General features: G+C 49.7%; 2 protein-coding genes across 2 annotated transcripts; both read left to right on the top strand.

Annotated features, from left to right (window-relative positions):
- The first annotated feature begins 4,143 nt into the window (after positions 1-4,143).
- On the top strand, positions 4,144-7,166 carry LOC136540460 (zinc finger protein GAI-ASSOCIATED FACTOR 1-like). The gene is made up of 4 exons (XM_066532468.1): positions 4,144-4,533; positions 4,665-5,061; positions 5,183-5,388; positions 5,913-7,166. Exons 1-4 carry the CDS (start codon positions 4,422-4,424, stop codon positions 6,779-6,781), a joined length of 1,584 nt encoding a protein of 527 aa, XP_066388565.1. The 5' UTR covers positions 4,144-4,421; the 3' UTR covers positions 6,782-7,166.
- Positions 7,167-9,109: 1,943 nt separating this feature from the next.
- Positions 9,110-16,701, top strand: LOC136537376 (uncharacterized). The gene is made up of 5 exons (XM_066529367.1): positions 9,110-9,254; positions 15,285-15,572; positions 15,763-16,029; positions 16,101-16,219; positions 16,564-16,701. Exons 1-5 carry the CDS (start codon positions 9,110-9,112, stop codon positions 16,699-16,701), a joined length of 957 nt encoding a protein of 318 aa, XP_066385464.1.
- Positions 16,702-17,252: the final 551 nt, after the last annotated feature.

Here is a 17,252-nt window from a genome sequence, read left to right as displayed (position 1 = left end):
TCAATGGTGTTGGTGATGGCGACGAAGGCCCGGGAAAGAAAAACCCCATGCCGGCTTTTTGGTAGTAGTATCTGCCACCACCCGCACCCGTCCTCGTCTCAATCAGCTTCGTGGCGTGCCGGTGCTGCCAGCGCCAGGTGATGCGTTTTTCAAATGCTATGGAGTAGGATACTGTACACGAGCTAATAGGCTCTGCCGCGTGGAATATTAAAACTCAGGGCATGTTAGATTCGTTTTGTTCTTTCCCTTTTTCAATCAATCTGAAGCAAATGATAAGGAAACGTGATTAGTACGTGAATACGCCATGGCGATTGGATTTTAACTAGATTTCCCCCACCGCACAAGGGGAACAAAAGATGTTTTTGTCAACTTCAGACGCAGGAGACGACGTACGTAGTACTAGTTTTTAGTTTGATTAGACCGGGCAATTTTCTCAGATCCTTTGTGGTTTTGGTGTGCTGGAAAACTGCCTAGCCCAAGCAACATCATCTAGCCATAGACACTCAGATTTTGACGCATGAGATTGTTGCTAGGCCATAGTACTGCTTTTCTAGGGTCTAAATTAAAGTAAGCAGACCAGCTACATGTTCGGCCTTGTACCGAAAGTCGAAATGCAATATGCAGCACAGACCCTGAAGAACTCCACAATATGCAAAAATGATGAGCGAGTGACCATATGGCATGGAGAAAGAAGGGTTAAAGACACGGGCACGCGGCTCTATCCAGTTTACATCAGAATAAAAAAGATGTAGCTTTCACTAGTCTCTTTTTTCTTTGATCTTTTTTAAGCGTAGTATTATGGCCACGTTCGCTTCGCTGAAAAAACAAATCGAAATACTATTCCGATTAATTTGTTGTAAAAGAAAAACACTGTTACAGCTAAAAAAATAAGTTAAAAAAGATGGATTATAAGATAAACGAACATAACATATTTTTAACACCGAACATGACATAGGCGGTCAGAGTGCTTACAATACAATACCGAAATCGTAGTCGCAAATCCATGACATGGCTCTGATCGCTTCTCTTGTAATCCGTACTTTTCAGCTTCTTTTTTTAGCCGGAACCGTGTTTTTCTCTCACAACAAATCAACCGGAACAGTATTTTAACTTGTTTTTTTAGCGAAACGAACAGGTGCATTAAAAGCTTCGTTGCCTGCGGGGAAAAGCTAAAAACACTGGTCAACCAGACAACCACGCAGATCAATTTCGCCGAAGGCCTTGTTTAGATTGAAGAAAATTTCAACCCGATGAATAGTAGCACTTTCGTCTTATTTGGTAAATATTGTCCAATCGTGGACCAACTAAGTTCAAAAGATTCATCTCGTGATTTCCAACTAAACTGTGCAATTAGTTATTTTTTTTATCTACATTTAATGCTCCATGCAAGTGGCTAAAAATTGATGTGATGGAGAGAGAGTGAAAAAACTTGAAATTTTGGGGTAATCTAAACAAGGCCGAAGTAAAAATGCCGCAGCGACTCCGTGTCCTCACAGTTTTCGTTGCCTTTTCCACTAACTTTGGATCGGATTAGCGTCAAAACTCGTGGGAAACGAGCCAAACTCTGAACTTTGATACTTCCACGCTGGATGTCCAGGCTGTAACTCGTCCATCGAGCGACTGCAAGCAATGTCCTCAGTCTGATCCTAATTATTGTGGGCGTGTTGGTCCACTGTCGGTCTGTCACCTCTCTGCAGCTAGCCAGCTACTCTGTGAGTTGGCCCTACGAGTTTAAAACATGGGTAGTTGCTCGCTCTTTTTTACATGTCACGTTATGTTTATCCCGAATCAAACATTATTTCAAAAAAAAACTTATAGTTTATGAGTTGCATATTTTGAAAGTATTTTCCGTAAGGAATCTAAAATATAAATTTTATGTCATGGGCCAATATATATATTTTTAAAATCGGTGGTCAAATATACAAATGTTTGACTTAGGACAAACCTACAACATGTAAATAAAAATGGAAGGAGAATTGAATTATGGATATTGGAGTTTATTATGTTAATGGAGCATAACTAAGTCTTAGTGACTTTTCATTACTCCAACGTGGATTAGGGTAGTGGTAGTTAGCTGAAACCAGGGGGCTCTGGATACTTGAGTTTTTAGGAGCATAGATAAGTCTTGGTGACTTTTCATTACTCCAATGTGGATTTGGTAGGGTATTGTTAGTTACCCGAAATCAGGGGGGTCTTGATGTCTTTTGTCTACCTCTTTCATTCTTGCATTTGTTCTTTTGTGTTTACCTCGGTGTTCCACTCTTTTTTGGATGTCAACTAGGTTTAATTCTCCAAGCTAGTTTGTGTGCTTAGTCAAGGGTTGTAAATTCCCAAGTCAAGAATCTTATATTAGTGTGATATTGGCTAAGGATATATGTTTAGTTCGGTAGTTCTACGGACAAGAACTTAGTGTGACCTTTTTTAGTTCGAAGCCTTGAACTCGTACAAGGGGTTAGCACCTTTTGCATAAACTAAGGTTGCCCACTTCAACCTCCTCTCGGACCATTCAATCTTTTGGCCCTTTTCTTCCTCATGCTTTTTCTTTGATTTAGAAACTTCTTGTCGGCTAGATACTAAGATGATATATTTTGGTATCGACACACCATTCATCCTTGATTTGTAGGGGTAAATCACGCCGAAGTACTTAGGGCCTTTTTTAACAAGGCTTACGGGGACTCTGGCTTCGCTATAGTGTTAGTACTGTAGCACAAATGAAGCAAAAGGCGGTGAATCCTTTAAACCACTGGCTTCTCCATCTTTGTAGTGTATTCTAGGATGAAGAGAGAAAAGAAGCTTTTGCTATAGCACCATAAAGTAAAGCTATAATGCATATACCAAAAGAAAATGAACTTGGAGACCAAAGAGGGTCTTAAGCAACCGGGCCGTACATTGGGTGGCGCAACAGGAGCAACCACGCTGGACCCCAAAAAGTAAGGGCTCTATTCAGTAATTAATCACTAAATCTAATTATTCTATGTGTTGGTTACTTTTTGCCTTTTTAGTTTCTCGCCAGAACCCATATAAATAACCACTCAAGCGTCCAACAAACTTGTGATCACATACGATGTTCCGACTTCTGAGTTCATTGTGACTTCTGAGTTTCGAGTCCGTCGTCACTTGTCTCTCACACAACGATCCAACGCACCTGGCATTGCATCAACATCGACCGTTACTCGACCCACACTGCATGCAAGATCACGACTACCGACAGGACAAGGAGCTCTTGCTACGACGAGTCCCCTCCTTGCTGCTGCCGGTCAGCCAGTGTGTTCTTGTTAATTTTACTTTTCATGTCCTCTTGTCTAGTGATATTTTTGTTATTTTATTTGTCAAGATATATGGGGCCTCATGATGTGCCATAAAATCCTAGATACGAGCTTTATTAGCGAAAAAAATAATAGAATTTGTAATTTAGTTGCTCATGAATTAGCTAGGCAAGTTCTCAGGTCTGTGTTGATGATCCCCGTCATCTATCCTGCATTTGCTTGTAAACGATGTATCCATTCTGTTGAAACAGTAAAGCTTGCTGAAAGTTTCGAAAAAAAAATCCTAAATACGAGCTTGCCAAAGGACATTTTGCATGTAGGAGCTCTGACCTCACCACGCTTGAATCCAGTATTATACAGATACAAATATCCCAAACCCACCACAAGCATTTCCCAAGTGTGGCCATAAACGACCGGACCATGCTCTTTCACCAAAATGCAGAATCGCACATGGACACGAGGTGGAAAGGAGGTCAGGTTGCTTTATTAGTTGAGCGTGCATAAAATTTTATCAGAAACTTGAGAATTCCACTATAAGCAGCGCAATCAAAGCCGAAGGTGACATCCGCTTGATCACTCTCTGTAAACAGTGCTGACCGCCAACCTTTCCTGCTGCCCAAAACAACCCTCCCTAAGCAGAAAATCGCAAACAGCCGAAGAATATTAGACCCTCGCTACACGACAAAGCCCGTGCCGGAGTCTGCGCCCCGCTTGACTCCACTTCCACTAGCGAGATGCCCATCGCCTCCGCCGCCTGCGCCCACGTGTACGACGGCGATGCCTCCACGCCACGCTCACCGTCCCGGTGCGCTCACCTCCCCTAGTTAATGCACCGCTCTTGCGAGTCATGGCTTCCCTTCGCTTATCCCCCGTCCTTTTTAGCGGCTTCTGCGACTGCTCCCACCCTTCCTCTCGCCTCGTCAGCGGCCTCTAGCTAGCTTCCCTCACAAGCAGCAAGGCGGAGCGAACAAACCGGCGACCGGTGGTTCCCGTCCCGTCGTGGCCGCGACCGGTAGCTCGACCTCCGCGCCGTCGCTCCGCCCCTTCAAAAGGCGCGTGCTTTTATGCCCGCGGCAGCTCGGTTCGTGGACTTTCCTCTAGTAGCGCTCTCCGCCTCTCGCCCTCGGACCTTTCTGCGAAAGCGAAGATTCCGGTATGGAGGTGGAGGCGACGCCCACGACGGCCGTGTCGTCTTCCGGCGGGGCCGCGCAGCTGCCGCCGCCCGGCCCGCCCGCCAAGAAGAAGCGTGCCCTCCCCGGCATGCCAGGTGATTGATTTTTCTTCTTCTGTTTATTAGTAGTAGTCGTCTATTAGTGGTCCGAGGTGCGTGCGTGCGTGCCGGCACGGGGATAGCTCTTTGTCGTGATCGATGGCGACGGCGCCGTGGTGGTGGTGCAGATCCTGACGCGGAGGTGATCGCGCTGTCGCCCAAGACGCTGCTGGCGACGAACCGGTTCGTGTGCGAGATCTGCAAGAAGGGGTTCCAGCGGGACCAGAACCTGCAGCTTCACCGGCGGGGCCACAACCTCCCGTGGAAGCTGCGGCAGCGGAGCGGCAAGGAGGTCCGGAAGCGGGTGTACGTGTGCCCGGAGCCCAGCTGCGTGCACCACGACCCGTCGCGCGCGCTCGGCGACCTCACCGGGATCAAGAAGCACTTCTGCCGCAAGCACGGCGAGAAGAAGTGGAAGTGCGACAAGTGCTCCAAGAAGTACGCCGTGCAGTCGGACTGGAAGGCGCACGTCAAGACCTGCGGCTCCCGCGAGTACCGCTGCGATTGCGGCACCCTCTTCTCCCGGTCCGTCCTCCGACTGGTTGCTCTTGCTACTCTCATCCAGTCCCCTCTCCCTCATGAATTGCTCGTGCCTCCAATCCAATTCCGTTGACTCACTTGTGTTTCGCCGTGCGCACGTTTGCAGGAGGGACAGCTTCATCACCCACCGCGCCTTCTGCGACGCGCTCGCCGAGGAGAGCGCCAAGGCGCGGGCGGAGGCGCCTCCCGCGGAGGATGGGAGCTCGGCAGCCGCCGTGGTTCCGCCACCGGCGCCCCCTCCCCCGCCCCCGCCGGCGCCACTGAGGCAGCAACCTCCCCCGCCCGCGCCGCATCATGCGGAGCAACGTAATGGTCAGTCCACATCAATGCTTATCATCTTGCTGCGGTCAAATTCGACTGTACAGTTAGTACGGGTTCGATGCATCTTGCATGTGTGGCCTTGGAATGTCAGTAAGATTGTCGGGGAGATGCGAGGGGAATTCTCTCTGTTGATGGTTTTTGTCAGGATCTGGGAGAGCTAAGTTCGCCGAAAAAAGTACGGCTCATACTCGATTACGCCCGTTTCTCAGAGTAGTTTCACACGAGTGAGATCGGATGACGGCGATTAAATATTTTTGGACTGCGTTGCTGGATTGTTCCTGGCTCCGTTCTGGGATCATGCAAAGTTGCTCCTGATTACGACATCCACAACGCCTTTCTGAGCTTCTGAGAGCATTGAAATCCGATGATAAAAGTGCGCCCACGAACACATGAAAAAGATGCCATCATGCGTTGCTTTCTGCATCTGCCAAGCTTTTAGCGCTTTACACTAATCAATCTGGTTTGAATCTAATCCTTGCTCCTCATTTGCTAATGCTTCGATGCAATGCATGCAGAACCGGAGACCAATGCCACTGAGCCCGTTCAGTTCGCGCCACCGCCACCGCCGCAGGTGCCGGTGCTTTCGCAAACTTCGGTGAGCGCCGCCAATGTTAGCGCCGGCAGCAGCAGCAGCGTCGCGGGGACGTCTCAGAGCCTGCTCGGTGGTATGTTCGCACCGTCGTCGATGGCCTCAGCGCCACAGTTCCAGAACCTCGTCGGCGGGGTTGGCCGCCCGGAGCGCGCCCTGCCCGCCAAGCCCCCGTCGCTGTGCCTCGCCACGGACGCATCGTCGTCGATCTTCTCGGCACCCGTATCCGCCGAGCGACAGCAGTTCGCGCCGCCGCCGCCTCCGTCTCCGTCCCCGTCCCCGCACATGTCCGCCACCGCGTTGCTACAGAAGGCCGCGCAGATGGGCGCCACCTCGTCGAGCTCCTCGTTCCTCCGCGGTCTGGGCCTGGACGTATCGTCATCTCCGGGGGCATCGTCGTCAGGCCAGCAGCACCACCAGGAAGCAGCCATGCAAGTGTCACTCCCGGACACCTCGCTGCAGCAATGGCCGCCGCGGCTAGAGCCGGAGCCGGCGCCAGGGCTGTCGGCTGGGCTCGGTCTCGGGCTGCCATACGACTCCACCGGGGCTCAGGTGTGCCTACCGGAGCTCATGATGGGGCAGTCGTCTCTGTTCAGCGGGAAGCCGGCTACACTGGACTTCCTGGGGCTCGGAATGAGCCCGACGGGCGCGCCGGCAGGCAGAGGTCTCCCCGCGTTCATCCAGCCCATCGGCATGGCCGGGACCGGGGCTGGCGCCGCCGAGACGTTCGGCGCCGGACGTGGCGCCCAGGCGACGCCGTGGGAGAGGAATCCGAGTAGCTCGCCGATCCTGTAACACACTTGGATAGCAAGTAGTAGTTGAACCCCAAGCGCTGTGATTTTGGGCAAAGGAGGAGGGATCGGAAGTGGAAAACAGTAGATGCCAGGTTCGATTAGCAGCTACTCCAGTCGTATCTTCCACTGTCAGTTCTTGCTGTTCTTTTGTTTCTTTTAGCTCGGTACGAAGTTAGGAGTACTCGACTCCTACAAGTGAGCTGCTTTGCACTTCCTCGTCTCAGTTCTTTCTGCTCTCTTTCCCTCCCGTCGCTTGCCGTTGTCTCTTCCCGATGGCTTCCTTGCGCTTGTCATCTTGTTGCCACTGCCGTGGCATTCAGGCCCTTTGATAATGTTGTGCTACAGTACATAAGCTAGTGACGAATTAATTAGATTTAATAAATTCGTTTCGTGGATTAATAATAGATTCTATAATTTATTTTTATTAATATCCGAATATCCGTGCAACACGCCCGTATGCACCCGATGTGACCTACAAACTTTAACAAGGCCTTAAACGCGCGGCACAGTGACAACGCTAGTGGATGGCGAAATTTAATGGAATTGGTGTTGCAGCCTCACAGCCTGGGACGATTTTGCAGCAGCCACAGCCCACAGCCAGCAGGTGATGATGAACATTCACAGGCTCGCCCCCTGGAATGGTGTTCAAGTGTCCGTGTCATCAGATGATCAGACTGGTACAAGCGTTCCTCTCGCCACTATTCCTTCCTACCAATGCCGTGCCTCTGTGGCGGCCCAGGTACATGCATGTGTGACTGACTGTGTGCAGTAGCTGCTGGCTCCATGACTCCGTCTACCGCTAACTTCTTGTTTAGGCCTACAGATTCTGATGATTGATTGCATCATCCTACTCCTACATTTTCTTTGGTTGGATAATCCCAACGGTTTGTTTACTAGCAGCTGCAGCAGCTTATCCGGCTGTTAATTTCATTTCGTACTCCTTATTGAAAAGAAAAACTTCATTTCGTACTAGTATATGACAGACATAAGACAGACGTATGAACTTTTGATACGGTAGCTTGGCATGTCTTTGTCCGATAATACAACTCTACAGACAGAGGCAGGTCGAACTCACATCACATGGAACAATTAGTGGTTGAAACAGCGAAAATACCAAAGGCAGCAACGCACGTGTCATTCTTGTCATGGACTGTGGAAGCATACATCACAATCTACGGTGTGCGGTGCAAGCAGAGGAGGGCAACGACCGAGTGCGACTGCTCATGGACTTTGCTCTCGCCCGTTTGGAATCATGGAGCTTGGAGACCAGCAGTTGGACGGATGTATGGCTTTTGATGAACATGGCAGGCCGCAGTTCTTTCGACCGCCACAGCACGTGTTGGCTTGCTTTCAACTTGTGTGTGCGGATGACGCGGACTTTTCGTTTGTGCTCGAGTGCACCGCGTGGGCGTGGCAGATCGCTTTTTTGTGTGTACTTGTTCGCGACCTCTGACCGCCTACTACTTTGAATCCCTGCATCGACGCAGACTGGGCTGCGGTGTGGCCAAGGGAAAAGTCGCCGAAGGACTCGCTGAGTCGCTGTACACGAGCGGTGAGTAGCACCGACTCTGATCCGTTGCATTCATGTCTGCTTGCTTAATCTGGCTCGTGGTTATGCAGAAGCATTCCGATGGAGCTCACATCAGGCATCTGTGGCATTTCCGTCCAGCAGAAGCAGCCGTGATTGCAGAATCCAAGGACGACTGGATTAAACTCCTCCATGAATGATGAATCGCTCCGCTGAGGCGATGACCGTCGCTGTTGTCCGTGAGCGCACGCCGGGGACCCGGGGCAGCATGGTGTACTACGTCCTCCGATCAGCGTGGCGTGCGGTCACCGTCTCCCCGGATTTCAGCGCGCTTTTGGCCCGCTCTACGGCCAGCCAGCCAGCCGTGCGGGTGCGGCGCCTACTCGAACACGGCCCGCCTGGGAGGCGTGAGGTGTTCAAACCTCGTGGGTACCGTAGGGTTACCCTGCCTGACGTGCTCGCCCGTTCCGGACTGGCCTACGGACCGGTCAGCGACCGGGAGTCAGTCAGTTTTTGTGGCCATGAAGTGCTGAATTCACGAGCGCACTGCGTCCTTGTTTGGATTGGACACGTGAAAAACATCGGCCAGGGTCCGTCGATCGGCGATTACGGGCAGCTGCACGGGTTAGCCCCAGCGGCAAGGCCCCTACACAACGGTCCCCGTCGTCGCGTACTCGCGTGCGGAGAAGGAGGACTTCAGATCCGATCCCCCGCTCTTCCGGTTGGTGCCACGGGCACGGAACGCGCGTATTCCGGCCGCGCTGACGGGAGCCTGTTGGCAGTTGGGCGGGGCGGGCGTGTATGCCGGTATGCGCCCGCGCCGTCGCGCTGCGGTGCGGCAGACAGCCTCTCGACTTTGGGCGGCTCCTGGAACGCGAGACGGTTTTTGGCGCATCCAGCGTCCCGGAGGCGGCGCACGGGAGCGCGCAGCACCCACATGCAACCTGTGAGTGTGACGTACTGGTACGGGCCTGCCGGCGTAACCGGCCCTGGTCCGGTCAAACGTGTCAGCTCGAAGTGAATGCCGTCCCCGGGCTGGCCTGACCCTGAGCACGACGTCAAGCGGGGAAGGAGGAACGATCGATCGATCGAGCAGTACGGAGAACCAGTGAATGCTCGATCGAACCATGCAGCCCCACCCACCCCACGTGGTCGAGTTATTGCCGTGCCCATCTGCGGCCGGCGCCTCCGGCAGACGAAGCGTACGCGTTGGACGAACACCTGACGTATGGCTACATGCTACCCGTTCGCTTCGCTAAAAAAAAAATAAAATAACTAATTTATTGTGAAAAAAATATTATTTTAACTAAAAAATAAGTTGAAAAAGACGAATTATAAAAGAAACTAACAAGCCATAGTGGTGGACGGATGCGTGCGCCACGCTGCCTGGGCCTGGTGCGCTGCCACTGTGGCCTGGTCTTCCGTTCCCGTGGTGTGCCGGATCAGGCCCGGCAACAGTGACGAGCTTGCTCCATCGAGCATCGTAGAAAGTGGCAACGTCCTACTGGGGTCCGTACTGGAAGTTTAGTACAGCGTGAAAAAACGCGCCCTCAGTCCCTCACCCACAGTAGAAATTTGTGTCAGAAACGACTTTGGAGATGGACTACAGCAAGTGCGTGGACCAGGGCCTTGTTTAGATGATAAGTTTTTTCAGTCTCTTCATCACGTTAAATTTTTGAACATATGTATAGAGTATTAAATGTAGATAAAAAAATAACTAATTACATAGTTTAATTGTAAATTACGAGACGAATCTTTTAAGCCTAGTTAGGCCATGATTAGACAATAATTATCAAATACAAACGAAAGTACTACAGTGTCAAATACTAATTCCTAACCCGAATCTAATCAAGCTCTGGTAAGCGATAGCGTTCCGTCAAGGACTCCTTTCACGTGCCTTTAAATCTGATCCATTTTTTTTTTATTCAGAACCACGTTTTTCTCTCATAATTTTTTCGGATTCCTCTAAACGAAGGGAGAAAAAAAAAAGTTCTTGCAGATCTGCGCGCTGAGAGCTAGAAAGAGAGACCCCCACGGCAAAGGAAGAAGCATTGGGTTGGGCAACCATTTTGATCAATCATCCGCGTTTCCCTTTGTTCGTGGGACACCGTAGGACAGTTTTCACGTTTGTAGCAAGAAGATGCTCCATTGTCATTTTGACTAACGTGGAGCAGTGGTGCTAAGTTAAAATTCATAGCGTCGGTAGCCAAACTTTGCACCACCGAACTAAGGTTAAAAGGTTATTTTGTTTATGTTCTCATCTACCGACACCCAGTGTGTGATTCAAAAGGCTAACGGGAACAGTATTTTTTTTTTTTATCCCTGATAATATGGGCCCCACAGCAAGGTGCTATGCTTGCTGCAAATTAGAATTACCGGTAGTTTGGGTTACCTGTATTGGTGGTTAGTACAGCTAAAACTTATAGGTGAGTAAAGTTTAGACGACTAAATTTAATCATGTGTTATCTAACATATAGACTACTAATATGAACTAACAATTGGTTATGCTAAACTAAAAATTACTCAACTTTGTAGTCCACCCTTTTAGATGGTCTTCGACTCAAGCCGGATCAATGGTGACCAAACACAGAACATGTCGACTGCAACAATATTCAAAGTGGTGGGAGCAAAACATTCCCTAATGTGCATATGTGAAAAGCTAGCGAGAAGCGTCACATTAAAAAAATCGACCCGCTAGAGTATCAGTGATTAAGAAGAAGACACTTTCATGCAGGTTGATAAACTCCAAACCTCTGCCTCACCTATACGGCTATACATGGCGGCACCGCAGCCCATCTGATAATGGAACGGACCTTATACCTGTACTTTGGCGTGGGATGGGCTTCAAGCTTTTTTACAATGCTCAAAACTTCGCATGCGAAGGTGGGGTGTCAAACTCCCACATAGAGCTCCCGCAGCCGGGAGCTACCAACCGAGCTATAAGCTCGTCCGCGAGAGGCGCGACATACATTACATTGTTCTTTTAATCGGTCGATGATAGGTATGTCTACATCTACATAGACCTTTGTTTTCGGTGAGCCGCACTATTCTTCCATTCCACAGACCCAGAACACTATTCATCCACATAATACTATTGTATACAGTGATTTGCCCCCATCCGTCGGATCTCGCCTGCACATCCCGGATGTCCACCACACGCCCACGCCCACATCCAGAACCTATTGCGGCAGAACCTCCTAAGAAATTGGGCCCACATGCATCTATCGTTGTCTCAACAGACCTCTGATAGCGTATAAAAGTTCCCAACAACTTAACAGGTCTGTCAGGTGTCCTCGGGAAACCCGAATCATCCACGAATCTTTTCCGAACAGGATCCCAATCACAGACATCGCAGATTACAACAGTTTTCAATATACATATCGGAGATTATAAAGCGGAAGATTTAAGTTTTAATATTACAAACAAGTTGTTTCAAACTTATAAAACCATAAGTGTCATATAACCATAGTAGTGGGATAATATTATATTAACATTATTTTTCAAACAAACTAGTGCCTTGTTGTCGACAGAATATCATCGGCAGTCCTCCGAGAGGTATCCCACGAAGGTAGATTGATCGGCAGATGAGCGTGTAATCAAGAACAAGAAGGCAACAGAGATACACGAGTTATACAGGTTCAGGCCGTCAGTATGACATAATACCTTACTCCCGTGGTCTGTTGGTTTGTATTAGCTATCGTATGATTTGTCGTGATTTTGTAGGAGGTCCCTGCCCACCTTATATAGTCCGGGGGGCAGGGTTACAAGTCGGTTAGATCTGAGAGATAACCGGAAAATGATAACAGATTACAAGAATCATGGGATCGTACATATCCTAACAGATCTCGTAACATCTTTAGGATATCCTCCCCATGTCTTGCGGGAGGCGCCGAGCAGAATCGTGCCTCGTAAGGCTCCTTCTCGTGGGCTAGGCTGCCCCTAGAAGCGTAGCCCATGTGGTCTGCCGTGGGTATCCAGGGTCGTACCCCCCACAGCTAGTCCCCGAGCACCTTGTACCCATTGTGCAATGCCGTCTTGAGCTTTTCCGAGCAGATGCGAACCAAAACCGAGCTGTCCAGATCATGGTTCGACCACCATAATGAATCGCCGAGCAGTTGTGAGCAGCTGCCGAGCAGCGTGCAACATCGCCGAGTAGTGTGTTCCGAAGATGGCTTGACATAAGGGTGTAAGGAGCTCAAATCCAGCATTGAAAATTTCTGCATAGTAAAACTAAGTGTGCCCACTTAGAGTCCGAGCACGAGGGAAGAGATAACCTTTTTTAGCTTCTAGATGCACGGAGTCTTCCAGAAAAAACAAACACATTCACCGCAAGGTGAAGTGTGCCCACTTAATCCCCGAGCCTAATAGTAGGTGACGTAGTCACGTAGTGCCAGGGTCAGAAAGTAGCAAACCAGCCGAGCAGGTAGCCAGTCCCCGAGCGTAGCCTCGAGATGAAAACAAACACACTCACCATAAGGTGAAGTGTGCCCACTTAGTCCCCGAGCCTGACAGTAGGTGACGTAGTCACGTAGTGCCAGGGTTAGAAAGTAACAAACCAGTCGAGTAGGTAGCCAGTCCCCGAGCATAGCCTCGAGACGAAAATAAACACACTCACCACAAGGTGAAGTGTGCCCACTTAGTCCCCAAGCCTGACAGTAGGTGACGTAGTCATGTAGTGGCAGGGTCTGAAAGTAGCAAACCAGCCGAGCAGGTAGCCAGTCCCCATTGTTTTAGGTGGAAATATCGGTTAAATTAAACCATGGAGAAAAAATCAGAGTAATGGTTGTACAGTATCGGTTACTGAGCCTCATTAAATTGCGGAGAATTCGGCGATTATTTGGCGACGATAATTCAGTGACATGGGCTGCTGTTGCGTGAAGGCCCAAGTTGCGGCCCATTAAACCTCGTTAGAGAAGTCGAAGTGGCGCTGATCGTGGGAATGGTTTCCCAAAAACCCTTAGATGCAAAGAGAGTGGGGAAAGTGCTTTATAACAGCACCGCCACACACCTCGCCGCCTACCTCTGCCACTCTACCCTATTCTCTTCATTCACAATCCCTACGCTCCACATTCCGTACCAACACGAGCAGTCGCCTCTGATCTAGGACCAAACCGGAGAGAATGGCACCGAAAAAGGGAGCCGCAAAGCCGGGGAAGGCGGCCACCGGAGCTAGCCGTGACGAGGAGTGGGTGCCATTGAAGATGGGGGCAACGGACCTCAACAAGATGGTGGCGGCGGGCGTTCTCCCAGACCATCTCACTGCCGGATGGCGGCCGGCTAGTGGTGAGCCCTTTCCAACACCTCATACTGATGAGGCTGTAGTATTTAAAGATTATTTCTGGCGAGGATTAGGGTTTCCTGTCCACCCCTTTCTGAGGGATCTTATGGAGTTTTGGGCGATTAGCCTCTGCAATCTACACCCCAACACCATACTACACATGTCGATCTTTATCTATTTCTACAAGGCGTTTCTCGGTGTTCTTCCACATTTCAACCTCTTCAGGCACCTGTTCTATCTGAAGAAGAAAGGGGGCAGTGGTTCTAAGGTGGTCGGCGGTGTGTACCTATAGCTCAGGGATGGGATGGCCAGCAAATACATTAGCGTCTCGCTGAACACCTCCCTGAAAGGTTGGAACGCTAGGTGGTTTTACATCAAACAAAGTCACCCAATGATTCAATGTGACGTCCACCACATCCCGGTGAACCATAGTAACTAGTCAGAGAGACCCAACAGTGCTGACATGGAGCAAGTAATGGAACTTCTGGACTTGATTAAGGGCATGGAGCTTAGGGGTGAACTGGTTGCAGCTAGCTTCATAGTGTGGCCCATCCAGCCCTACAAAGAGAGGGCCCACCCGATGTTCAACTATAAAGGTGACAACGATGGTACCCGGGAAAGCACAGACCGTCTGACGAAGAAAGAAGTAATAGACCGTGCCATGGACCTATTCACTTCCAATGTCTCATTCAGCTGGCCACAAGGAATGAAGGCTTTCAACTACACCAATCTGCCTCCTTAGGTAACCATTTCATTTCGCATTGATCAGGCATCAATTGCCGAGCAAAGGACTGACTTACTTATGTAAAGATCCATTTGCAGGATAGGGCAATATACTTTTCAAGCGTGCTGAAAGCCGATTGGCTGAAAGGAGTAGACATCCGGTGGCTACTATAGCCCGAAGAGGAGGAGCCAAGCACCTTATCGGATAGTCCATCCTCAGTATCGAAGAAGATCCATGGGAAAAGACCAGCAGTAGATGAGCCGATCCAAAAAAGGAGAAAAACCGCAAGCACTACTGCACACAAATCGGGCGGCATCTCACTTGGTGATGACCGAATCGCTCGACCATGAAGAACCGTAGTGCTAGAGTGGTCGGATGATGATGAGGACCAGTCAGCGCATCCGCCGAGCACGAAGGAGCCATCGACGGATGATAAAGTCCCCGAGTAGCGAGCAAGGGAAAGTTATGTGCGGGCAACGACGGAAGTCCCAGCGGTGCAGACGACCAAAGTCCTCGAGCAACAAGGGGGAATAACCACAGAGCAACACACAGAGGGGGCTCCGGGGCACCAAGCAGAGCGGTGGCCTGCTGTAGAGGAGCAGGAATCCTCCCATCAAGCAGACCAAGCAGCAACGCCTAGGGGATTAGGTAGGCATCGCTGGTTCAAGAAATTTAATCGGAAGACCAAACCATAAGTATATTTGCCTTAGAGTAAAAATATTGTTCCTTGATTTCTTTCGGTTACTGACAAGCCGATATTATGTAGGGCAACACCGAGGCCCGAAACCTTAGTAGAAAAAATGCCAACTACTCCCGTCTAGGAGTCCCTAAGTCCTCGACAAACGGAGGACAGGTCAGCTGCCACTGCAAGCAGTCCTGGCGGCGATGAATCATTAGCACACACAACAGGCGCGTCAGCGTCAGCGACCGAGGCTGCGACTATAAATGCCGGTACGTTGGAAATGGAACTGCAGCTGATGTTGACGCATCGAAAGCTAAGGAGGCAACTCCGATGATGGCTGAGGAGCAGCTTGCACCGCTCGCAGCGACGTCAGTAGTGGTCGGAGCGACTGTTCAACCACAGAGTCCCCCAGTGGTGCCTCAAGTGACGGTGGAGGAGGACGAGGTTGAGGAGATCAAGCATGCTGAACCTAAACCCCAGTCCATCCGGATTCTCCAAAAATGCGGAGAAGAGGTAGTAGTTGTTAAGGAAGAAAACACCGCCAGGGAGATAAAGAGGTTGAAATCCACCGTTGTTGGAGGTATGACTCAAATTGAGGTAAGACCGCACCTGAAATACTGATATTTGTTGTTGGAGACCAAAGTTTATCTGTAGCATTGTTCATTTGTAGGAGATAGCTCGAACAACCGAGCAACGATGCCAAATGATGAAGAGGATGGAGCCCCTTGCCGTGGAGAACTAGAAACTCTGGGAGGCGTTAAATCTTTCAGAAAAGAGTATTAAGAGGGCCCAGCGTGAGCGGGATCTTGCTGAGTCTAACTCATGGGACCTGGAACATCAGAAGGGGGTTCTGTCCGAGCAACTAATGGCTACATCCGAGCAGCTGAAGAAGAAATCCGAGCAACTGGTGATTGTATCCGAGGAGCTAAAAAATATGTCTGAGCAATTGGGCAAGAAAACCGAAGAGCTCAAAAGTAAATCCGAGCAGCTCGATCGGAAGTGCCAGCAGTTCGAGGATGCATCCAAGCAGAAATCTGGTATGCTTTATTAACGAATGTACTTTGTAATAATTAAACATCTGTTTTTGTGATAACTGTTTGGCTTGCAGAGCAAGATGCAGAACTCGACCAGTTACGCCAGAATTTCGAACAAATCCGTCGAGATAAAGCGAAAGAGTCGGATCGAGCAAATAAACTGGCCGAGGAACTGAAAGGTAAATACCCCTTGGTAGGAAATAATGTTGTAGTACTTTTCTGGCATGACGAACCATTGTGATTCTTGTAGATTATCGCCATAAAACCAAGGCATAGTTCGATGTGCTGGTGCAGGAAGCCAAGGTCCAGAAAGACAACTTCAACACTGTAACCGCCGCAATAAAACTAGTACTCGACTACGTCGACATTGAACCGGCACCTCGTCCTAACAGCAGGTAGCAAGGGCTAGACACCATCATTTAGAGATGCAAGGCAGTGTGGGAGAATTTCAAAAACTTCAACCGCGACGTCGTTGTGACCGCCGCTACTCACGCCCTTGCAGTGGTTCGGTCCCACTATCTGACTGTTGACATCCAGTCAATAAGGGGTGGGTTCGCCAATGGGCTGAGCGACGCGCAAACCCAGCAGCTGGAGGATGATGTTGAAGATGTAGCAAAAATGCTTGTCGATGATATAGACCTGTTTGGCGAAACAGAAGCTGTTGGCGAAGCTTAACAAACTGCTCGGATATTATCGCCTGTACCACTTGCTTTATTTGGCGATGAAGAATCGTTGTATTAACAACCCGATGCAATTATGCATAATATAAGCAGTGTTCAATCAGTTAGTTTTCACTAAACTTGATGCCTTAGCTAGCCCGTAATCTATAACGCAGAGCGCGGAGCCCATGCGTATGTTGGAAAAACAAGCATAATGATAGGACCGTAGCCTACCGCCCAACACACAAAGCATGTAGCCCATAGCACGCGTAGGGGGATATTAGAGCCTTGGCATCCTCCATAATTATCAGAGGAAAACACATGCTGGCCAGCAGCCAATTTGAGTAACTTAGCGAGAAAAATAGTTAAAGTGGCGTCCGAGCAGTTAGTTCATGCCTAAAATCTAGGCCTTGACTAGCCCATAGTCCATAACGTCGAGCGCAGAGACCCTGACACGTGTAGGATGAACAGGCATGACCAAGGAACCGCAGCCGACCAACCATAACGTAGAGCGCGGAGCCCCTAAGCACGTGTAGGAAGTAATCAGAGACTGGGTCTTCTCCATAG

The sequence above is a fragment of the Miscanthus floridulus genome, chromosome 2 (assembly GCF_019320115.1).
Source record: "Miscanthus floridulus cultivar M001 chromosome 2, ASM1932011v1, whole genome shotgun sequence".
NCBI lineage: Eukaryota > Viridiplantae > Streptophyta > Magnoliopsida > Poales > Poaceae > Miscanthus > Miscanthus floridulus.
Note: the sequence above shows the minus strand (reverse complement) of the source record. Positions and strands in the feature narration are given on the sequence as shown.